Below are 24,073 nucleotides of genomic sequence, written 5' to 3'. Positions count from 1 at the left end.
GGATTCCTGACTGCATTACATTACCTCTGCTTTTAGCATCCTTTCCCTGAAGCATTAAAAACTCCCCTGCTCATGGTGGACACGGTGGCTCACTCCTATAATCCTAGCACTTTGCGAGGCCAAAGCAGGTGGATCACCTGGGGTCAGGAGTTCGAGATCAGCCTGGCCAACATAACGGAACCCTACTAAAATTACAAAAAGTAACTGGGCGTGGTGGCGCATGACAGAGGTTGCAGTGAGCCGAGATCACGCCATTGCACTCCAGCCTGGACGACAGAGCGAGACTCCGTCTCAAAAACAAACAAACAGAAAAAAACTCCCCTGCTCTCCTAAAGCAAACAGACAAAAAACTAAAACACACACTGAAAAATTAGAGTGTGATAATTTTTAACATTGTCAGATTGGTTTATGGAAACTAGAGACCTATGTGTCTAGTTTCCGCTGAAGACAGGTTCTTTTTGTTTTTGTTTTGTTTGTTTGTTTTAGACGGAGCCTCGCTCTGTCGCCCAGACTGGAGTATAGTGGTGCGATCACTGCTCACTGCAAGCTCCGCCTCCCAGGTTCACACCATTCTCCTGCCTCAACCTCCCAAGTAGCGGGGACTACAGGCACCCGCCACCACGTCCGGCTAATTTTTTGTATTTTTAGTAGAGATGGGGTTTCACCGTGTTAGCCAGGATGGTCTTGATCTCCTGACCTCATGATCCTCCCGCCTCAGCCTCCCAAAGTGCTGGGATTACAGGCATGAGCTACTGCACCTGGCTTTGTTTTTTTTGCTTTTTTCTCTCCCTCTGTTGTTTATTTTCTACAATTACTTCTTCACTTTAAAGTGAATTACTTCTTCATTTAAAAAATCCTGTATTTCTTCATTAAAAAAATATCCTACATGTCTTCATTTTAAAAAATTCTACACTGGCTTGATATTTGCTGTGTCCAATCCTAGAGGGAGAGTGGTTGGGCAGGCTCACTCCAGGAAGCACTTCTGCTTCAATTAATTCTATAAGCAGCCGGGCCAAAATACTTCCATCCTTAGCTTCTTTAATCACAAAATGCCAGAAAACTTTATGGAAATGATTTCCCATTTAGGCTCCTTATTTAGAGTAATGAATTGCTTTTTGCCAAAGCTAAATTTAAGTAGGTCATCTGTTAACTGTTGGATGAATAAATGAAGGTTCTCTTCGTAGGACTGGTATAGTTTAAAGTTAGGAGTTTTATTCGACTTTTAAATTTTATTTTATTTTTCGAGACAGGGTCTTGCTCTGTTGCCCAGGCTGGAATACAGTGGTGCAGTCATGGCTCACTGCAGCCTGGATTACCTGGGCTCAGGTGATCCACCCGTCTCAGCCTTCTGAGTAGTCGGGACCACAGGCATACACCACTACTCCATAATAATTTTTTAAAATTATTTGTAGAGATGGGGTCTCACTATGTTGCCCAGACTGGTCTTGAACCCCTGGGCTCAAGTGATCATCCTGCTTTGGCCTCCCAAAGTGCTAGGATTACCAGCGTGAGCCACTGTGCCTGGCCCTTTTTTTTTTTTTTTTTTTTTTAAATTCCTTCCTGAGGTTCTCACTCTGTCACTCAGGCTGGACTACAGTGGCACAATCACAGCTCACTGCAGACTCAGTCTCCTGGGTTCAGGTGATCCTCCCACCTCAGCCTCCCAAGTAGCTGGGACTACAGGTGCCTGGCAAATTTTTTTATTTTTTGTGGATATGGGGGCCCACCATGTTGCCCAGGCTGGTCTTGAACTTCTGGGCTCAAGCAATCCTCCTGCTTCAGCCTCCCAAAGTGCAGGAATTACAGGTGTGAGCCGCTGCACCTGGCCCTATTTTACTTCTTTATTCATGGATAACATACATAAAGTGCACTGATTGCAAATGTTTAGCCTGTGGCTTTTTACGTAGGTATATGCCTTGTAACCACCACCCAGCTCAAGATATAGAATATTTCCATCTCCGCAGGAGCCTTCCTCGTGGCCTTCTCCATCAGTAGCCCCACCTCACCCTGTAATCACCATTCTAACTTCTGTCAGGTTGATTGGTTTTGCCTGTTGAACAAAGTATAAAGCTGTGTGTGTCTGGGTGATAAAATTGTTCTTACTATTTTATTTTGGAACAGTTTCAAACTTATAGAAATACTGTAAAAATAAGACAGAGACCTTCCATTTATCCATCTCCCAGAGACTCCCATTCGTTTTAGTCCCAATAATGCCCTTTTATAGGGGAGCATCATCCCAGGATCACACGTGGCCCCCAGCTGTCACGTCTTTGTGGTCTCTTTCAATCTGGGACAGCTCCTTGTCTTCCTTTGACTTTTAAGACCTTGTCACTTTTGAAGACTATAATCCTGGTCATTTTGTAGAATGTTTTTCAGCTTGGGTTTGTCTGATGTTTCCTCCCATGAGATCCAGGTTGTGTATTTTCATCCGAACACTACAGATACTGTGTTCTTTCCATGGCATTCTATCGGATAGCACACAGTGTCTGTTTGTCACGTTGCTGCTGGTGTTAACTTTAATCTATTCATTAAAATGCTATCTTAATGACCAGATACTGTCACTATTAGCTAGCAGAGCACTTTCAGAAGGAAACATTTATTCTTGACCACTTTAATATGCAGTTGAGTAAGGTTTTATTTGCACTGATTTGTGCATGCATGTTTCCTGCCCGCTAAAGTCTTAGTCCTGAAAAAACAATAGTAGATTTAGAGACCTAAGTTATATGGCGTATCGTCATATGTTCTTCATTCCTTACTCCATATTCTGTGGTCATTAGCTTATGGGGTTTGTTCTCATAGTAATAGAAGTCTGGGTTATTTCTTTATTTTGTTTCTTTTGGGGAGGACATCTATAGAAAGTTCCTTGTGTGTGTTTTTTTTTCTTTTCTGAGACAGGGTCTGGCTCTATCACCTAGGCTGGAGTGCAGTGGGGCCGTCTTGGCTTACTGCAGCCTTAGTCTCCCGGGCTTAAGCGATCCTCTGCCTGAGTCTCCCAAGTAGCTGGGAACACAGGCACATGCCACCACCATTACCAGCTAACTTTTTAATTTTTTTTCATAGAGAAGGAATGTTGCCCATGTTGCCCAGGCTGTTCTCAAACTCCTGAGCTCAAGCTGTCCTCCCAGACCCCCAAAGTGCTGGGATTGCAGGTGTAAGCCACCACACCCAACCTTTTATTATTATTATTTTTTATTTGTAAATTAATTTTTTCTAGAGATGGTGTCCTGCTATGTTGCCCAGGCTGGTCATGAACTCCTGTCCCCAAGCAGTCCTCCTGCCTCAGCCTCCCAAAGTGCTGGAATGCAGGTGTGAGCCACCGTGCCTGGCTGATAAAAGGTTTCTAAAATTCATCCTAGTAATGTTTGAGAGCCACTCTGCAAGGGACTAGGGACATTGAAAGGAATATGACCCAGGATCATATTTGTAGAATTCACAATCAAGTTTGGTGGAGGCAAACAGGTAAGCAAAGAGTTGAAAAACAATACCAATTGTCTAGGTGGCTTAGAGCCAGGAGTGATTAAGTATAGCTGCCAGGGGAGGAGTATGAGGGGAGTGAAGACAGGCGAGGCACCTCTGAGAAGGCTTTCCTGAGCAGGTCACCTCTGAGCTGGCTTTTCAAAATGCCAGGCAGTCACAGAAGCAAGGTGAAGGAGAACAGGGAACGCTTTTCAGACATAGGGGTTGTCAGTTCTAGGTAGGCCATGGGGGCCTGAGAGCCGCTGTTAAGGAGCATCAAGTCACAGGTGAGGAGTGACAGGGCTGCGGGGTAGGACTAGGAAAGTCGGAAGGCAGCAGCAGGGGTCTGGGAGAAAGCACAAGGAAACCATCAGAGGTGTAGTCATATGCCTGCTTAGGATGTAGAATGCTGCTGATGCAGTCTTTCCGGAACGTTATGAGCCTCAATAAATAACAAATGAGCTTCGTCTTGGCTTAATGATGCTGAGAGATGTGTGAATGTTTTGAGTAGACTATGTTTACCAGTTCATAAAGAAGTATTTGCAGCGTTACAAGGTGCCTATTGCAGACCAGCAGATGTGGCCTTAGAATCGGGCCTTTGCCCTCAGCAGCCCTCACTGATCTTTACTGCCCTTTAAAAAGATTATGCCAAAAATGTCAGTCTCCCTCAAAACAAAATACGTTATTGGCACCTTCAAAGAATCAAAGGATAACAGGTTTGGAAGATCATTTAGTCCAGAGGTCAGCAAACTACAGCCTGTGGGTCAAATCCTGCCTGAGGCCTTTTTTTGTGCAGTCCAGGAACTAAGAATGTTTTTTGCATTTTTTTAAGGGTTGTAAAAATATAAAATACACAACAGACTGTTTGAGGCCTGCAGTGCCTTAAAATATTTACTCTCTGGCCCTCCTCAGGAAAAGCTTGCTAAACCCTGGTCTTGTTTGACTGCCTGATACAGTAATGCTTTGTGCAGTATTACACGGCAAATAATCATCCAATATATGCTTGAACACTTCTCCTAATGGAGAGCTCATTGTCTCTCTGATCTATTTCCTGTTTGGACAATTCAAGCTATTAGTAATTTTTAAACTCTGCTGAAATTTATCTTACTATATAACATCCATCCATTGGCCCTTTGTGGGAAAAGAGAGCTAATATTTCATTTCAACCTTTACTGAGCTCTTAATATGATCTAGGCACTGTGCTCAGTCCTAAAGAAAGGTGAGTAAGACATGGTTCTTGTTTCAGGGATCTTCCAGCTATGATTTCTTGGAACCAAAGCAGTCGAACTGCTAGTCTTTTTTCTCTCTCTTTGTCTTCTTCTTGCCATTGGGTTAGGACTTTTTTCTTTAATTATTTTAGTTATTTCTATATTGTTATTTTATATACATAATACAAACTTTAAGAGGCAAAAAAGGTCATGCAGTGAAAATAAGTCTCCGTACACTCCTCTCTCCTGACCTAGCAGCCTTCTTGGGAGGCAAACACCACTGAACGTTTCCTGTGGGGATTTGATCTTAAAAAACAAAAGATTAGGTCCATTTGGACAGAAACTTTTGATAAGTACTCATTCAGTGACATTTTCTGAGCTTCTACTCATGCTGAGTGTGACTCAGTTTTATTTTCATTAAAGTCTGAAATTTGCACCAAGTTTGGGTGGCAGACACAACCCCAGGGGGGTTGTATTGGTTAACCACACACCCTGCTATTTCAGTTTAATCTTGACTGAACTTCTTGGCCACTGCAGGCTTCTTTACACTGCTAGAGTTCTTGTTCATTATGGTGTTGAATCCCTATCAAAACCTTTCCTGTTTAATTGGCAGTGACACAATCCCATTTTGTGTAACTCCTGGATTTCACATCCTGAAATAGTTTGAAATAAAATTGAAACACACTTACATTGATGCCTATGTTAATTTCTTCCTTGACTGTGTCTGAATATAATGTTGAAGTGTGTTAGAAACAATCCTTTGTCTTTCTAAGCTAAGCAGAGGCGGAAGTTTCACTTGCACTGTCCAGGGTTATACAGGCAAGCCTTACTTTTTCAGGAAGTAAGTAATGTTTGGATTTAGATTAGTGACACATGAATAACTACCTAAGACTCACTTCCCCCCAAATTCCCCTCTGACCATTACTTCTTAAATCTTCCCTTCCAGCTTAAGGACTATAGTGATGTGACATAGATGTGTATGTTCCTAAGTGATACCTTTACCATAGATTGTCCTATTTAGGTATTTCCAGAAGATTCCTCATCATGCTGCTGTGCAACTTAAGACTTTTCTGTTTTCAGCCTGTCATGGAACAGTTTCAGCAGCTGAACATCAACTGTATCCTCTTGTCAAGTAGGCCCTTGGGTTCTGTTCACAATTTCCCTAAGGCCAAATAAGTCAGAAATATTTAAATGATGTGCCTCTTATGCAAATTACTTTTGTGCAATCATGACTCACTGCAGCCTCAACCTCCTGGTAGGCTCAAGCTATCTTCCTACCTCAGCTTCCCGAGTAGTTGGGACTACAGGTGTGCCCTGCAATGCCCGGCAAATTTTAAACATTTTTTGTAGAAATGGAGTCTCACCATGTTGTCCAGGCTGGTCTCAAACTCCTGGGCTCAAGTGATCCTCCTGCGTCAGCCTCCCAAAGAGTTACGATTACAAGCATGGACCACTGCACTGGACCTTTTTTTTCCTCTCTCTCTGTAAAAGTAGTTTGTTTCTGTTTACAGAGTACAGTGAAGGAACAAGGGCGATACCTGGAACCCCTTTGGTTGCACATCTTCCCAGTCTCTGCTTCTATAAATAATGTTTGTACAACAGCAAACTCATATCCTCCCCGTGTGTTTTCTCACATCCTAGCAGCTACAGTCTATAGTATATGACCAGGTGGGAAATAGATGCCTCATTCACAGAGTAGGGCTCCCCTCCAATTAGTGTTCAGCTCACTTTTGCTAATATTGAAACAGAAGTAACTAGTTGTTCTTATAAACTCTCTCATGAACAAGTAGGTCATGGCAAATTATGTCTGCACAACTCCTAGAATTGTTCCAGATAACTACAGAAAGGCAGTGACTAAGGCCCTTTCCTCTTTCGCATCTTTCTAAGTCCCGGGCTGCCTTCGGTACCTGGACTGCCACCTGGGTCCCCCACATCCCAGTGTGGTGATGGAGGAGCGGCAGGCCAGGCCAGGCGTGAGGAATAAGAAGTCTTTATTGGGCTCAGACCAGGAGCCCATGGTCTTGAGGACCTCTGTATTTGTCAGTTTTCTTCACATTCTCTTTCGCCTGTTTCTGCAGCCTCGTGGGCTGTTTTTACTTCTGGTAGTGGATCTTGGCCTTCTCCTTCCTCTTCTCCAGGTAGCTGTCACTGACTACCAACCTCGTGACCAGCACTGACCAGCCAGCCTCATGAACCAGCCACCCCTAGATAGGCAGACTTTATTTTAGGCTTCAGATGTACAACCTTGAAGGCACCAGGAACCACCGTCTGCAATTTATATACAACTGTCTGTTATTATTTTTTTTTTTTTTGAGATGGAGTTTCACTCTTGTTGCCCAGGCTGGAGTGCAATGACGCAATCTCAGCTCACTGCAACCTCCGCCTCCTGGGTTCAAGCAGTTCTCCTGCCTCAGCCTCCCGGGTGGCTGGGACTATAGGCATGTGCCACCACGCCCAGCTAATTTTGTATTTTTAGTAGAGATGGGGTTTCACCATTTTGGTCAGGCTGGTCTTGAACTCCTGACCTCAGGTGATCCACCTGCCTTGGCCTCCCAAAGTGCTGGGATTATGGGCATGAGCCACCACACCCGGCCTACTGGTTCTATTTCTTTTTACTCCTCCCTAACTGTGGACATTCTCTAGGACTTTGTGGGGCTTTTCTTTCTCTGAGTAACTTCTAAGAGCTGATCATTGTCACCTGTGTTAGCTGTTCTCTCAGTATCCATGTCCAGTTTCCTTAGCTTATCTTTGCCCTGTTGTTGTCCACAGCTGAAAATGTCTTTCATTATTACTCTTCTGAAACTTGCTTTGCCTCTCAGGGGTCTTGTCTTTCACTCAAGCTGCCATTCTCCTAGCCATTCATGGCTTGATACCCCAAGGACTTTATTCTCTCTTTTCATTTCTTGAGTCCACCAAGATATCAAGTTAGGTCACCTTTTCTTTTAAATCAGTCCCAACAAGGGTCCCCTCCTTTTCAGTCTTACTCCTCTGCTCTAATCCAGGTCTTCATACATTTTTGGGCTCTTAGCTGATTTCCCTGCCTGCCTCCTTCAAAGCCCTTTACCCACTGCAGAATCATATTCATTATGCCAGACTGCCACTGGCTTCCCACTCCGAAATTTGTTAGCCTTGCATTTGAGACTTCTCCATAGGTGTTCACCCATGTCACCTGCTCAGCTCTGTGTGTGCTGCTCTTGCACAGCACAGACCCTCCACATGAGGACAGCTGGTTTCACGCGTCCCCATTTCTGCCATGAGTATTCCTCTGCTCTTCTTGTACCTTCTGCCCTCCACCCATCTTCCCGCCCACCCCCCCCACCCCCCTTACCCATCCTTTTCAACATCACTCGGTGCCCATCTTATTCACGGTGTCTTTCCCAAGGCTCTGCCCCACATTCATCCCATTCTTCTTGATTTGAATACCTTTTATGTAGGAGCACTAGCTTTGTATTTCATTATACAGTTTCTATCAATCCAAAGCTCTTTATCTCTAATTCTAAATCCAACAAGTTTGGAAAACTGAAAGCTTTCTAATAGTCTTGGCACAAAACTCAAGCAAAACCTCCCTGAGTAGATATGAGCTGTCTTTTAAAAATGTATCCCATTTGGCCAGCACAGTGGCCCATGCCTGTAATCCCAGCACTTTGGGAAACCGGGGTGGAAGGATCATGAGTGCAAGAGCTCAAGACCAGCCTGGGCAACATGACAAGACCTGGTCTCTACTGAAAATACAGAAAAATTAGCCAGTCATGGTGGCCCATGCCTGTAGTCTCAGCCACTCGGGAGGCTGAGGTGGGAGGATTGCTTGAGCTTGGGAGGCTGAGGTTGCAGTGAGCTTAGATTGTGCCACTGTACTGCAGCCTGGGCAGCAGAGCGTAACCCTGTCTCAAAAAAAAAAAAAAAAAAAAAGAAAGTATCCCATTTATAGTGACTGTTCATATGTTCTGCTGCAGAAATACCTGTATATCTGGTTGTGGGGTAATTGGACAGAATGGAAAGTGAACGGACCTCATCAATTTGCTTTTTGGAACTGCCAGATTTCTTTAGTATTGTCCTTCTCAAACTGGGGTATGTTACCCCTGAGAGTGTGGAGGGATTATAGAAAGTTACAGCATGATTGCCAGGAAGGTCAAATTTATTAGATGATTTGAGGGGGGAAATGAAATAATAAAATATGTATCATGGCACAAAATACAAAATTTCCATGCATTGAAAAGATAAAATATGAGATTTCAAAGAAATTTAGGCACTGTGGGAGGTGGGGAGAAATGTATCCTCATTGTCTGCCTCAGCTAGAGGAGTTAAAGCACTGCTCTCATACAGACAGAATTCTGACAGTTTGGGTTGTTGTATTTCTGAGTGGCCAGATGTAAGATTTTGTACTTGCAGAGTTCTCCAGGACCACACAAGATGGCAAAAACTTCTGAGACAGTGTCTGTGTCGAAGAAGGAATTACAGTAGTGCATCATCAGTCAGACTGACTCAAGGAAGAAAGAAGCATAAACATTAAGGCCACAAAGGATTACTTAGAAAAATCACTGTGTCATTGGTGAAACCCCGTCTCTACCAAAAATACAAAAATTAGGTGGGCCTGGTGGCATGCGCCTGTAGTCCTAGTTGCTTAGGAGGCTGAGGCAGGAGAATTGTTTGAACCTGCGAGGCGGAGGTTGTAGTGAGCCGAGATCGCGCCACTGTACTCCAGCCTGGGTTACAGAGCAAGACTCCATCTCAATTTAAAAAAAAGAAAAAAAGAAAAATCACTGTCGTGAGGAGAATTGGCTTGACAACACAGGCCAATTAGGATGGTTTTCAAAGTTGTGTCTTAAGTGAAATAATCCAGTCACAAAAACACAAGTATTATATTGATTCCATTTACATGAAGTAGTCAGACCTGTATAAACAGAAAGTAGAATGGTGGGTGCAAGGTCCTGGGAGAAAGGAAATGGGGAGTTATTGTTTAAAGAGTATAGAGTTCCAGTTTTGCAAGAGGAAAAAGTTCTGGAGATCTGTTTAACAATTGTGATTATGCTTAATACCACCCAACTGTACACTTCAAAATAATCAAGATGGTAAAGTATATGTTATATGTTTCTTACCACAATCCAAAAAGAAATTGTGTCTTAAGGTAGCCTGTAAACATCTCATTACTTTTTGTTTGTTTGAATTAAGCTTTATTACACGTGTTCTTTCTCATCAGGTTTTGCATGGATATGTTATTTTGCTGTGTTCTGTTTTGCTTTTTAGTAGGCAAGAAATAATGGCAGCAGCCACGGGGGATCCTGGACTCTCTAAACTGCAGTTTGCCCCCTTTAGCAGTGCCTTGGATGTTGGGTTCTGGCATGAGTTGACCCAGAAAAAGCTGAACGAGTATCGGCTGGATGAAGCTCCCAAGGACATTAAGGGTTATTACTACAATGGTAGGTGATTGTAAATTTCATTTTCCATCATCATCTGTTATCGTCTCTGTCCTCTAGTATAGTGTCAGCTTTCCTTTAGAAAGAGACAGCCTTGTCTTTTGTAATCAGTGCTCTTCACTAGTTTCTATTTTACTTCCTGACTTTTTGATCTCAGTTCATTTTCATTTATTTTCTCTTGTTGTGGGGAAAAAGAAGAGAGTAGTGAAACTCAAATTATTAATCCAAATAATACCCATTACTTAGCATTGCTGGGGGAAGAGATTGGAAATATTTTTTTCCATTGAATCTTTTTTATATTCTTGGCAAATGTCTCATATTCACAAGAGCTCTGTCACATTCTGCCATTATCTATCCATACATATATTATCTATGTAGCATAGATAATCAGAAATTGGATGGGGCGCCTTGGGCTCAACAAAGAGAAGAAAACTATTCATAAGCGTTTTTGTTATGAATGCTGCTATTTCTGACTTGTCATTGAAAATGTGATAATGCTTCTGTCCAGGTGACTCTGCTGGGCTGCCAGCTCGCTTAACATTGGAGTTCAGTGCTTTTGACATGTGAGTATTTATTTGTTCAAAATCTGAAGTAAAGAACACTACTTTTGGCAAAGAATGAGCATGCTTACCTCCCTCATATGTGGACCACAGGAGGACTAGGGAAGCTCCCGGTGAGCGGAGTCAGCCCCCTCGTGGTTCTTTTATACCTCCCATAGAGATGAATGCTAGATGCTTAGGTCTGTCTGGTTCATTTTTCACCACGTATATCAGAGCCAATTAGGTGCCAGGTGCCTTCTAGATTGATTGAGACATAGATAATATCCCTCTTGATTTGGATTGTAGTTAATATTTTGTGATCTTTTCTTGATACCTCTCTCGATTCACTCCTTTAGTTGCTTGTCCATGGGCATTGATCAATGAATGTTTATTAGGCTACTTCTGTATACAAGCCACTGTGCAAGGCATTATAGTGCTATGTAAGGGAATATGATAGATATATCCTTGAAGAATTTTTTTTATCTGCTTGGGAGCTATGGGGAGTTGCTGGAGAGAAGAGATACTTTTTTTCTTTTTTTTTTTTTTTTGAGACAGGGTCTCACTCTGTCACCCAGGCTGGAATGCAGTGGCACAATCTCAGCCCACTGCAACCTCCGCCTTCTGAGTTCAAGCTATTCTCGTGCCTCAGCCTCTCAAGCAGCTGGGATTATAAGCACGCACCATCACGCCTGGCTAATTTTTTTTTTTTTGGTAGAGACAGTGTTTCACCGTATTTGCCAGGCTGATCTTGAACTCCTGACTTCAAGTGATCCGCCTGCCTTGGCCTCTCAAAGTGCTGGGATTACAGGATCGAGCCACCACACCCAGCCAAGAGACACATTTATTGAGCACTTAATTAGGCAGTTTCATAAACATCTGTTCTTTCAGACTTGCCAGCTATGATTTTTCTCTTTTTCAGATGAGGAAACCATGGGACGAATGGTAAAAATGGCTTGCCCAGGGTCACACCTAGCCAAATTTAGAAAGCAGGGGCGAGAGAAAAAAAATGTATTTACAAATGTATTTCTGAAACCCAGTATGAGTAGCTACAGGGATTTTGCTATCTTCTACAGAAATAGAGAAACCAGGAGGGGGATACAAATTTAGGAGGAGAGTTTGGTTTAGAGTATGTTGAGTTTGAGATGACAGTATCTACTAGAAATGTCCAGGAGGAACTGGAGTCGGGGAGAGAGGATCAGACTAGATTTGGGAGACATCCAGGTAGAGGAGAAAGAGAATAAAGAGAGTCTCCAACTTATGGTGGTTTAATGACTTTTTGACTTTGTGACGGTGAGAAAGCGATACACATTCAGTGGAAATTATACTTTGTGGACCCATACAGCCATTCTGTTTTTTCACTTTCAGTACAGTATTCAATAAATTACCTGAGATATTCAACACTTTATTATGAAACAGTCTTTGTGTTAAGATGATTTTGCCCAACTGTAGGCTAATATAAGTGTTCTGGGCATGTTTAAGAGAGGCTAGACTAAGCTATGTCTGGCAGGTTAGGCGTATTAAATAGAGTTTTTATTTATTATTTTTTTTTCAATTTATGGTGAGTTTATCAGGACATGGTAAGTCAAGGAGCATCTGTATAGTATAAGAACAAAAGGCGCAAACAGTGAATGGCTCTGATTAGGGAGACGAAAGACGATACAGATCTAGCGAAGGACACAGGTTGTCAGAGGAAAACCAGAAAAGTGTTACAGAAACCAAAGAAGGAAATGCTTTCTGGAGGGAGAGAGAAACTAACAGTATCAGAAGCACAGGGGTCAATGCGAGGGCCGTTGTGTGTGTTGATTAAGTCATTGCGGTCCTTAAGAATTCAGTTTGAGAAAGAGGGTGGAGCTGAAACCATGATGAGTGCCTTTAAGATTATTGAGAATTGAAAAAGGCTAGTGTTTTTTCTGCTTTATTGTACCTCAGCAATATCAAGATGGGGAATTTTAGGAAGGTGAGGAAGTCTTTATAAGGTCTTTCTGGCTTTTGAAAGTGGCAATAGTCAAATATTAGGATATTTAAAATAAAGTGTCCCTAGAATTTTTTTTAACCTTAGAAAATCAATACTTTTTCCCCCTTTATCTCAATTCAGTTGCAAAATTTGAAAGTATGACGTACATCCACAATGATGTTAGTATTTGTATCTTTAAAAATGTATGTGTTGGTGTTTCTTGTTCCCTTTGGAGCTTTCTTGCTCCATTGTAAATTCCTTGTGGTTACCTGTCAAAAGAAATAAAATCCTAATAATCTCTCTCTTGTTTCGGCAAGCTAACTTATTTTGGAGCCATTAAGATATAACGAGGAAAATACTGGAAATGTACAAGCATTAAGTTGTCTGAAGATGGTACGGGGGAGCATCAGTAGTCTGTTTTGTGTAATCTGGAGAGCCTCATATTTATCTCAGACTAACCTCACTCCTATCCTTATCCTTCTACTGGACTGCAGTTTTGTTTGTTTTATAAGGTTTTAATGATTTTATTCTTTAGAACAATTCATTAGAAAAACACAGTTCACAGAAGTTAAGTTTGAACTTACTACAAAATGTGAGCATCTTAAACTTCATTAATCTAAAAATTTTGGTTGAAGGAGATAAGAAAATCTGTGATCCTGCAAGCTATAACTTTCACACAAATAGCTCATTTTCACTCATCATATTTTTTCTTTAACCATTGAATACCCTCAATGTGCGAGGCACTGTGGTAGACAGTGGGAGGTGAGTGGAAATAAGATATAGTCCCCATTGTGTGAAAATAGCCCTGGATTTGAAGTTTGAAGATTTGGAGTCTATGGCTAATTAACTGTGCTACTTCAATAAGCCCTTTTAGTTTTCTCAGCTTTTGTTTCCTCATCTTTAAAATGGATTCTTGCTTTCTAATGTTCTCTCCAGTTTTAAAAGTCTGTCACTTTCTGAGTCCCTATTAGGATGGCTGGGAAGTTTAATGAAAATGCTTGGGACTTCTCAGAAGGCCTGATTTCTTTATTCCAAATTATTTCCTTTATTATTACCCCATCTTTGTTTTGATTGCTGTGTATCTGCGTGGGTTGGTAGAGAAAGTCTTTATGAATTTTTTTATCAAAGAAGGAATATCTACAATGTGCAGATGTGTAGGTGTTAGGAATACAAAGACTTATGAAATATGTTCTCCAGAGCTCCTCTACTATATGAGAGAGAGAAGTAGAAGGCAAATATTTGCATTGTAGTGTGCTCAGTGCTGTAATAAGCATGGAGAGGTAATCATGATTTCAGGAAAACTTATTGATTGCTTCCTCTGTGTCTTGATAATAAAATGTGCTAGGTACTGGGCACACAGACAGGAATGACATACAGTTGAATAGCTGACAATCCCAGTACTCACTTGCAGATGTCAAGAGTATCTCAGCTTTGCATAGCACTGGGTAAGTCCCTTCTACTCTGTGCCCCTGGGAGTCTTATGGATCTCTGCAGGCAGCAGCACAAGGATCCTGTTCTCTGAATTGTATTAGATGAATTGTCAGTCAAGTAGTATTTTATCAGGCACCAACTGTCTTAAACTGGAGGATGCTGTCTTGAGTTAGGGTATCCTGCTTAATCAGACACAAAAATGTAAGGGTCCAAACACAAAGGAAGTTCATTTCTTGCTCATAGAATAGCCCAGGGCTGCTGGTCCAGTCTTCTTCCATGTTGTGGCTCCATTATCCCTGAGGACTTTGCATTTGTGTGCTGATTAAGACAATTGTTACTTTCAGGTAACAACAGATTAATGAGGAAAGACAGCCAAGGTGCAAAAAGGTGGAAGAGACATACCTGGTCTCTTAAAGGCCCTGGCGGGAAGGGAGATGTATCACTGCACTCAGATTCTACTGAGGAGAACTTGTGGCCTTACCTGTCTAGCAAAGAAGACTGGGAAGCATGGAACCCAACTAAAACGTTATGTGTGCTTTCTATTTCTATTGACAAGGAGGAAAATAGATTTTGATTGACAATATCTATACCAATGTGAAGCTGATAAAGAATTTTCCACTGGGTGCGGTGCCTCACACCTGTAATCCCAGCACTTTGGGAGGCCGAGGTGGGCGGATCACAAGGTCAGGAGATCGAGACCATCCTGGTTAACACGGTGAAACCCCGTCACTACTGAAAATACAAAAAAAATTAGCCGGGCATGGTGGCGGGCACCTGCAGTCCCAGCTACATGGGAGGCTGAGGCAGGAGAAAGGCGTGAACCCAGGATGTGGAGCTTTCAGTGAGCTGAGATTGTGCCACTGCACTCCAGCCTGGGCGACAGAGTGAGACTCTGTCTCAATAAAAAAAAAGTTAAAGAAAAAAAGAAAAAAAACCTTTTTCTTTCCTAAACCTCAAGTTGGACCTAATTAGAGGAATAGAAGGCATAATTCTTGCCCTCAAAGAACTGAAAATGTAGTAAAGGAAGTAGGAGTCTTACGCACACTCATATGTGTGGGGCAGAGACTGTGTCTTTCTTATTCTCTGCTGTATCACCAGCACCCAACACAGATCTGGGGTGTACTGTTTGCTCAATAACTGTCTAATTGAATTACAATCGGTCTAAGCGCGTGGCTGTCAAAATGATATGTGGTGTGGTTGATAGAAAGACACCAATGGACTGTGTTCGAGGATGTTACAGACAGAAACTCTGTGATTGCTAGGGAAGTCAGGAGACGACAAAGAAGCATGACCCCAAACTGACTGTGGCTTTCTGGGTTCCAGACATTCCCTGTGGGCATGTGAAGCTGTGTGTGAAGTAGATTCCTCCAGGTATGAAGAGCACAGGTGCTCTTCCAGAGGATGTATTCCGTTCTGACCACCTGCCTGCCTGTTGGCCAAGTGTAAATAACTGGTGCAACACAGCCCCAGCACTTTCCTGAGTCACCACTGCGAGACTGAATGAAGTGAAGGCCAAGTGTCTAGCTGTAATGTCCCCAAAGCAGGTCCAGTCTTACGGCCTTTGTGAGATCCATTTTTACTAGGTTAGTATATGCATTATTGCAAGTTCACTGTTGGCCTTAGTATGTGGAGAAAATTTCTAATTCAGATTCTTTTTAGCAGCTATGTTGAGATATAATTCATATACCATAAAATTCGCCCCTTTAAACTGTACAATTCAGTGGTTTTTAGTAGATTCATAGAGTTGTGCAACCATCACGACTAATTCCAGAACATTTGCATCTCCCAGAAAAGATACCCTTAGCAGTTACTCCCCATCCCCACTCCTGCATAGTCACCAGCCCTAGCCAACCATAACTTTACTTCCTGTCTCTGAGGATTTGCCTATTCTGCATATTTCATGTAAATGGAACCATAAGAAACTAAACTAGTAAGTGTCAGAACCAAGATTTGAACTAAATTCTCTTATCTCCAAGTTTCAGGCTCCTTCTCTCTCACTATCACTTTTTAAATTCATTTTCCTGCCACCTCTCATGGTAGGACTTTAGTCATGAAAGATGCCTCTCTGAAGCTCCCGATTGTCCTGGCTAATTAACTTGCATAAGTGCTGATGCTCTTAGGAGCCTAGCCGTCTTGCAGTTGCTTGAGCTCTTGGTATGTAGTTTTCTTCTTTCACAGAGTGAGGCTTTGGTATGGCTCTTACACACCTGGGACGTTTGGGAGGAAGGGCACCTTCCTCCTCTGTGCTTGTGTCCAAATTAGATCATAGCATGCTTCCTTCTGTTTCCACTTCCTGGTTCAGCAGTAATTTCATAAAGCCAAGTCTGAATGTAGAAGGCCTAGTTTACCAACTGCTCTGCTTTCTTTGCCTTTCCTCTGGGCTTAATCTTTTCCCTTTGTGATTTCTCTCTCTTCAAGACTAGCTTGGATGTCCTCATCTCACCTGGATGAAAAATATTCTTTTATTGGAGGAGCATGGTGACAAACAACTTGTGATTTGCTGACTCATAGCTTCCAAGAGAAGGCTGTGGCCGTTGAAAGCTAGCTTTCCCTGAGGACTTGGTGTTTGAGCCTGATAGATGGCATTTGACAGAGTCATTGAGCCTGATAGATGGCATTTGACAGAGCCCTGTCATTAATTGCACCCCTTCATACCTGTTCTAGGTTTAGATTTCTACTTCAGCCCCATAAACCCAATTTTACATGGACTCTAAATGAAAAGACACAGGTTCTTTTAAACTATGCAGCTATCATCAGTGCAACCAGTAAAAAGGCATTCTGTCTGCATTAACTGTGACAATAGTAGGCTACTAATGAAATGAATATTTTCATTTAACATTTGTAAATTCTGAAATGCAAGTTAATCATTTCAGAGAAGAGACCAGATTTGTCCACATCTGAATTCATATTCAGAATCAACTCGTCTTCTCTTCTCCTGACTTTGCTTACTCTGAGGACTGTGAGGCCTTTGGGGGCAATGTAGTGTGTGATCCTGGTGGCATGACAGATTGACAGGTAGCCCAGGTGTGAGACGTTTTGTCTGTGAGACTCAGACAACCATCAGGGACTTACCCCGCACCAGTTTTGTGCAGAACCCCATTTGGGGCAGGCTAGGTTGTGGGACAGTTAGGAGAACATGTACTTTCTATCCTCAGGGAGCTTACTGTCCTCCAACTGGGTGGGTATGACTGTAGTTCTTGAAAATGCTCGAAAATATTATGCTGCGTTTTATGTGCCAACTCTTAGCAGAGAAAGTGGAGATAGCTTTCCAGAAGATGAGAGATTGGAGCAGGACCTTGAAGCCTGGGAGGGTCTGAGAGGTGGCGTAGGCACAGCATGGTACCTTGGGCTCAGCTAGTTCTGGTTTTAGATTCAAGCTCTGCCTACTATTATGTGACCTTAGGCAAGTTGCTTAAACCTTTAAATGGGGAAAAGAGCTGTTATGAGAATTCAAACTGTGCACAGTTCCTGGCTCAACAAACAATATTTCCCTCAGGTTAAAGATGGAAAGGAGAAAAAAAAGGAAATGAACTTCTCTTTGGGGGACAGTGGAAGAACAGCATCCTGATAGGTTAGAGTACAGGGAATATGTAGATTTTCCCTATATAGTTGCCTGTTTTTTAGTTCTTGAGTGATGATATCATCTTTTCCAAGAAAACATACAGTTAATCTTCTGTTTGCCCTACAGAGCAATACCCTTTTTCTCCCACTACAGTGGTGGTTGACTTGTCTCTCCCTGGCTCTCTGAGTCCCAGCTGTGCCTGGCTAACCGTGTTTCTCTTGTATCTAGGAGTGCTCCCACCCCAGCCCGTTGCTGCCCAGCTGTTGGAACACTGTATAACACCAACACACTCGAGTCTTTCAAGACTGCAGATAAGAAGCTCCTTTTGGAACAAGCAGCAAATGAGGTTAGCTGGGAAAACGTGATGTATGTGTCATATTTCCTGTGGTCCTGGCAGGTGCAGTGTTTGTGATCAGGCACATGGGTCTGCTGCAGAAACTGGCATATGATAGGAACTTAAAGACACTTGTGGGCTTTGGCATATTTCCCAAGAGAGAATACTCCAGCTGTCTCCTTCTGTATTGGCAGGAAGGTCAGGGAGAGGACATCCAGGCTGTCACCTGGGATAGGCTGGAAATAACATGGCAGGGCAGAGGTTAAGTAATCAGTTTGCTGCTCATCTCCAGCCAGCATTTTGAAGCAGCCAGACCTTGGAGAGTTGTGTTCCTGTGGCTGAATGCCTCTGGGCACTCTGTTTATTGTGCCTTGGAGAGGCTTGGCAATCCTGTGCACTATGCGGTAGAGGAGATTATCATGTAGTCTCTCCAGTGTCTTTGCTTATCTGATCTATTGCGTCTGATTTTCAAGGCCTCTGTGGCCTGGCCCTGTTTTTCTCTTGTCCTTTCTAACCTCTCACTCTTGCCCTTGCATTCTCTGAGTCTATCATATTAAATCACATGTAATTCCCTCCACCTACTTTCTGTTCTGTCCTGTCTCCTTGGGAACACAATATCCTCTCTGCCTGGAATGTCTTTCCTTTGCTTCTTTACATTGGAGTTAGTGAGAGGAATTAAAATGGGAGGCGGGGGCAGTTTATCCCAGTCCTGTCTAACCGCTTTAATCAAGGAGTCTTTATACCAGTCTTTATTGCGACATGAATGTTGGTGTGGGTGCAGTGGTCAGGTCCTGAGGCAGGCTTCCCTCACATCCCTTGGGATGGATGCAGCTATGACTCAGGAGAGGATGGTCGTTTTTCTTAACCTGTGGCTTGACTGCTCCTGGGCCTCCTGCTTTGGCTGCACATTTAAAAGGGAGTCTCCAAAGAGTTGGGTCAGGCCTTAATCATCTTGGAAAAAAGCAGGTTCCCCACCCCCACAGGAATATCCCACCCCTTAAATGGGGCCCAGAATTCTCCTGGCAGCTCCTGCCCCATGCTCCCTCGGCTTACCAGAAATTGGGAGCCTCTCTTCAGTGGTCCAGCTCCTCCAAGGCCAGTATGTCAGTAGCAGGAACTTACTTCTGCTTACTTATTTCCCTCTTCCACCCATACTTAGGGAATGATTCTTATTAGTGCAACTGTTTTGTCTTGCTTAGTAACACCAAGTTTAGCTACGAATCTTAGCTACAAAAACATCTTGTGATCCACAGCTGCTGACCAGCACCAGCGTTTTCTTCCTAGTTTCAGTACTTGCTGAGTATACATAAATTTGAAGTTTGTTCTTCTTTCTTCATCTCTCAGGGCAAGATAATCTCAAACAAGCCTTCAAGAAACCCCTATGTGTATTTTACAGTACTTCCTTTGAGAACCCCTCCCAGGCTCTTCACCCTCCGAGTTCCCCAGCTGAGTCTGCAGAGAATTCCTCCCATAAATTCTACCCACTTCTGTGACATCCTACATGGTGGTGAAGTTATACATTTATGCCGGTCTCTCTCTCTAGACTGCAATTGTCTTGAGGGTAGGGACTGACCATGTCTTTTATTTCTATAACCCTGATGTGCCTGGTATATAGTAGACAATAAATAAATATTTGCTGAAGGAGATTGTGAAGACATGAAAATGGCCTGGTTGCCTCCTCTATGCTGAGATCTGCTGAGAGGAGGCGCCTGGGCTTCCTCACTTGGCTTAGATGTTGAAGGGAGTGTGGCTGGGAGAGAAGCAGTGTAAAGTGGGCAGAGTGAGGTAACAACCCACTTCATTGTATGGGGTAAGTGGTGCTGGGCCTGTAGGAAAGAAGAACCTGGTGCTTTTCAGCTCCACACTTCGCCTGAGAGTGAGAAACTCAGAGATGCCTGGTAACCTGCCTTGACGCTTTTCTTCTTTTGGCAGATATGGGAATCCATAAAATCAGGCGCTGCTCTTGAAAATCCTGTACTCCTCAACAAATTCCTCCTCTTGACATTTGCAGTAAGTAAATGGGCTCTCAGTTGCACTGAGGCTGGTGAGATCCCCTGGCTCAGCCCAGTGTACCAGTAGAACAGTGTGCTCTTCTCTCTGAAGCTACTACCTACTGTTATTTGAATAATAGCTGTTAACGAAACGCTCATTTGATTAGTGGCCAGATAGTGCTGGCACGTATTACCAATGCTAAGTTAATTCACCCCTATGGATCATACTGGCAGTAATGCATCCCTATGGATCATACTAGCAGTAATTGCATAGTTTATATAAAACAGGGCATCATAAAGTTAGGTTCAGGGAATGTTGTTTCATTGTTGCTAACGCCTTTGTTAAATACCGTCCTACAGAGGTCCACTGAAATAAAGGGAAGGGGCTTCTGGATTAGAGGAGATCACACTGCATAGCTTGACCACAAAATTGCTTGTTGATTTTTTTGTTTTTTGTTTTTTTTAAAGACAAAAATGTTTTCTGTAAGCGAAATCTAATTAAAATGAACATTGAGGGTAGCCTTGAAAAGGAAATCATATTAGGGTAACATGTGCTGCCCAGTGAAGAAGGGGTAGAATGTAGATGGAAGGACCTGGCCTTGGTGAGGGAAAAGTAGGGAAAAGGTAAGAGTTGATTATAGTGATACCAGCTATGCAAACACACAGATACCAGCTATAACACATGCACATGCATACACACAGCACACAGATGTGTATATATATATATATCTGTGTATATAAAACTAATTTATATCCTTTATTATTATATTGACTATATAACATTCTGTCAAATGTATGTTCCATAGATTCCTGTTATATATTTAGGTGGTTTCTAATATTCACTATTATAAAAAATGCTAGTCTGGGCACAGTGGCTCATGCTTATAATACCAGCACTTTGGGAGGCTGAGGCAGGTGGATCACTTGAGGCCAAGAGTTTGAGACCAGCCTGGGCAACACCTTGTTACTACAAAAAATACAAAAATTAGCCGGGTGTGGTGGTGCCTGCCTGTGGTTCCAACTACTGGGGAGCTGAGATGGGAGGATCATCTGAGCCTGAGAGATTGAGGCTGCAGCAAGCCATGATGGCACCACTGCACTCCAGCCTGGAAAACAGTGAGACCCTGTCTCAAAAAAAAAAAAAAAATACTGTGGCATATTGAAAAATATATAATATTAGTCATATTGGTCTTTTTTCCTGCTCATTTTACTTCTTTAGAATAAGTTCTTTGGAGCGGGCGTATAAACACTGTAATGTTGCTGTGGATTAAGTGTGCTGTTTCACCACAGTGTCATCAGCTTTGGATATTAATCCTCTTTCCCACTTTTTATTTTTTGCCAAGTTCTTCCTCAACCTCCCATCCTCCTAGATTCCTAGATGCAAGGGAGGCCTCTGATTTATTGCCCAAGGCAAAGGAGGGTATGATAGCAATCAAACAAGGCCAGTGGGTGGCTATCTACAAGGAACACATTTTCTAACAGTTATAATGCTTTCTGTGTAATAGTGGAGGAGAGAGAAAAGTGTTTACATTTTTTGTCTGATTACTTGGCTCAATTTGGCATTTATAATTTGTCTATACGTTTGGGTAATTCTGTAGATTTTTTTTTTTTTTGAGATGGAATCTCACTCTGTCGCCCAGGCTGGAGTACAGTGGTGCGATCTCGGTTTACTGCAAGCTCCGCCTCCCAGGTTCACCCCATTCTCCTGCCTCAGCCTCTTGAGTAGCTGGGACTGCAGGCCCGTGCCACCACACCTGGCTAATTTTTTATATTTTTAGTAGAGACAGGGTTTCACCGTGTTAGCCAGGATGGTCTTGATCTCCTAACCTTGGGATCCGCCCGCCTCGGCCTCCCAAAGTGCTGGGATTACAGGCATAAGCCACCACGCCTGGCCTGTAGGTTCTTTACTGGGATAAATTGTAAGTATTACTAGTTAAAGATTTCTAGTTACTTGAACGTCAGTACGCTTTCTTTACCAAGAATTCTCATTAGTAGAACATGCTGACAGTTTGCATTTAATGAGAAAAATAACATTAGCTCTTACTTAAAGTTTTAAGGTTTGCTAGAGTCAATATGTGTGTTGGTCTTGTTGCCTTGTTTACTGAGCATTATTAGCCTGGCTTGAAACAAAATTGTAAGTATCTATTTTTTAAAATCTTCAGACACTAAGGACTTTATGTTTAATTTAATGGAGGTCCTTTGTATCCTGAAAAGAATCCTAAGAAATGCAAGCTTTTTGGCTTTTGAAGATGACCTGAAAAAGTTTCTTAGAATTTGTGAGGTCCGGCTGGGTGCAGTGGCTCATGCCTGTAATCCTAGCACTTTGCGACGTGGGCGGATTGCCTGAGCTCAGGAGTTATAGACCAGCCTGACCAGCCTGGGCAACATAGTGAAACCCCATATCTACTAAAATTAAAAAAAAATTAGCTGGGTGTGGCAGCCAGCTACTCGAGAGGCTGAGGCAGGAGAATTGCTTGAACCCGGGAGGTGGAGGTTTCAGTGAGCCGAGATCATGCAACTGCACTCCAGCCTGTGTGACAGAGCAAGATTCCATCTCCAAAAAAAAAAAAAAAAAAAAGAATTTGTGAGGTTCTTCATCTTGAATTGTTTAACCTTTTACTAAAGATCAGTTATGACAAATCATTTAAGTACAAAGAAGAGAAAATAATCTCTGGAGGTGTTTTTGCTTTGCTTCTGCTGTTCTTAGGACTCACAGGACTAGATAGTTCATTAATTTCAGTTTTGCAGTTCATTTTGCCATTGTGAAGAGGGAATTTGTTCTTAGTTGATCAATGAATAGCAGAATTACAGACCGCAGAATTAGAGAATTATAATGGTAGTTATAAAGTCTAATAACTACCATTATTAGACTTTCTCATCTGTACACATGTCTACATATACATTTACATTTTAAAAGTCATCTAATATGATTTCATTTATATGAAAAGTCCACACTAGGCAAATCCATAGAGACAGAAAATAGATTAGTGGTTGCCAGGGGATGAGAGGAGGGGGAATGGGGAGTCTCTGCTAATATGTATGAGATTTCTTTTTGAAGTGATGAAAATATTCTGGGATGGTACAACCATATCACTATACTAAAAAGAAACCACTAAATTATATACTTTAACATGGTGAATTTTATGGCATGTGAATTATATCTCAATAAAAAGTCATTTAACAACCATCCAATTTTAATTGTTAGCAAGATTCAAGAAGAAATATTAATTAGTCACATAAACTGCATTCATATTCAGTGGTCACAGGCTTGTAGGCAAGCTGCCAAATATCCACATATGTCTGGAATACTACCATGAATTTAATTAAGGCCCCAAAAGCTGTAGGAATTCTGAAGCAAGAGCCATTAGCGTGAGTGGGAACAGAGTCAAAGACAGCCTCACAAATCCTTTCCCCTGGGTCACCTACCCTGGTGGGGGATCGGTCGGATACACCCGTGAAGATGTAACCTCTTCTATTCACCCATGCAGCTTACTACTTAGAGCCTCTCCATGGCTGTAATCATGCACTCACTTTATCTCTGCTCCGTCCACAAAGTGAGCTGCCTGATGTCTGGGACTGGGGTTTATTGTCATCTTATTGTCAGTGTCTTATGTTTTGCGTTGTACATACCAAGGGCTTGATAGTTGTTGACTTAAATCCACTAAGGCATTTCCAAAAGCAATATTGAATTATTTCAGGCATGCATAGGTATATGAATAGCACAGCTTCCTTAATAACATGTACTTTATTTGATTGTGAAGAGAATGATAACTATTTGGAAGTTGTGCTTCTGTAGATAGTACATTGAGTATGTATGGTCAGTGGAAAAAAGCTTAAGTTTTGGAAGCAGAGTTATGATCTCTTCTCTGCCCTTTGCCATCTTTTTTGTTGTTGTTCAGGTTTTTTACCCCTTTGTAAGATTCAGTTTTCTGTTTATAAAATGGGATAATAATAATTACCTCCCAGGGGGGTTTTGTAGGTTAAAGGATGATGATGATAACAACAATTACATATTGCACATTTTCTGTTAGCAAGTGGCCAAAAAAGTATATTGTGTTTGTGTTCATTTTATTAGTGGTGGTATATGAGACTATTTTGGGAATTAAAAAGTCCTTTATTGGATCATGAGTTCTATTGGGGATGAGGATATTTGACAAGCTGGACATACTTGGTTTGCATCAGCT

At 42.2% G+C, this 24,073-nt stretch overlaps 1 protein-coding gene across 7 annotated transcripts in view; it reads left to right on the top strand.

The window, feature by feature from the left end:
- Positions 1-24,073, top strand: part of ATG7 (autophagy related 7) — a 278,184-nt gene that overhangs the window by 11,244 nt on the left and 242,867 nt on the right. For 4 of the 7 annotated variants that reach the window (XM_023218426.1, XM_023218421.1, XM_023218424.1 and 1 more), the window contains 4 exons: positions 9,912-10,081; positions 10,587-10,641; positions 17,793-17,910; positions 19,831-19,908. In XM_023218426.1, coding sequence (XP_023074194.1) covers positions 9,922-10,081; positions 10,587-10,641; positions 17,793-17,910; positions 19,831-19,908 — 411 coding nt within the window. In that variant the 5' untranslated portion in view covers positions 9,912-9,921. Of the gene's footprint in view, positions 1-9,908; positions 10,082-10,586; positions 10,642-14,875; positions 15,586-17,792; positions 17,911-19,830; positions 19,909-24,073 lie in introns of those variants that run through there. The other 3 variants (XM_023218423.1, XM_023218422.1, XM_023218428.3) reach the window with 2 other exon arrangements.

This window comes from Piliocolobus tephrosceles, chromosome 2, assembly GCF_002776525.5.
Source record: "Piliocolobus tephrosceles isolate RC106 chromosome 2, ASM277652v3, whole genome shotgun sequence".
In the NCBI taxonomy this organism is placed as follows: domain Eukaryota; kingdom Metazoa; phylum Chordata; class Mammalia; order Primates; family Cercopithecidae; genus Piliocolobus; species Piliocolobus tephrosceles.
The sequence above is the reverse complement of the archived record's forward strand: the minus strand, read 5'-3'. Positions and strand labels throughout refer to the sequence as shown.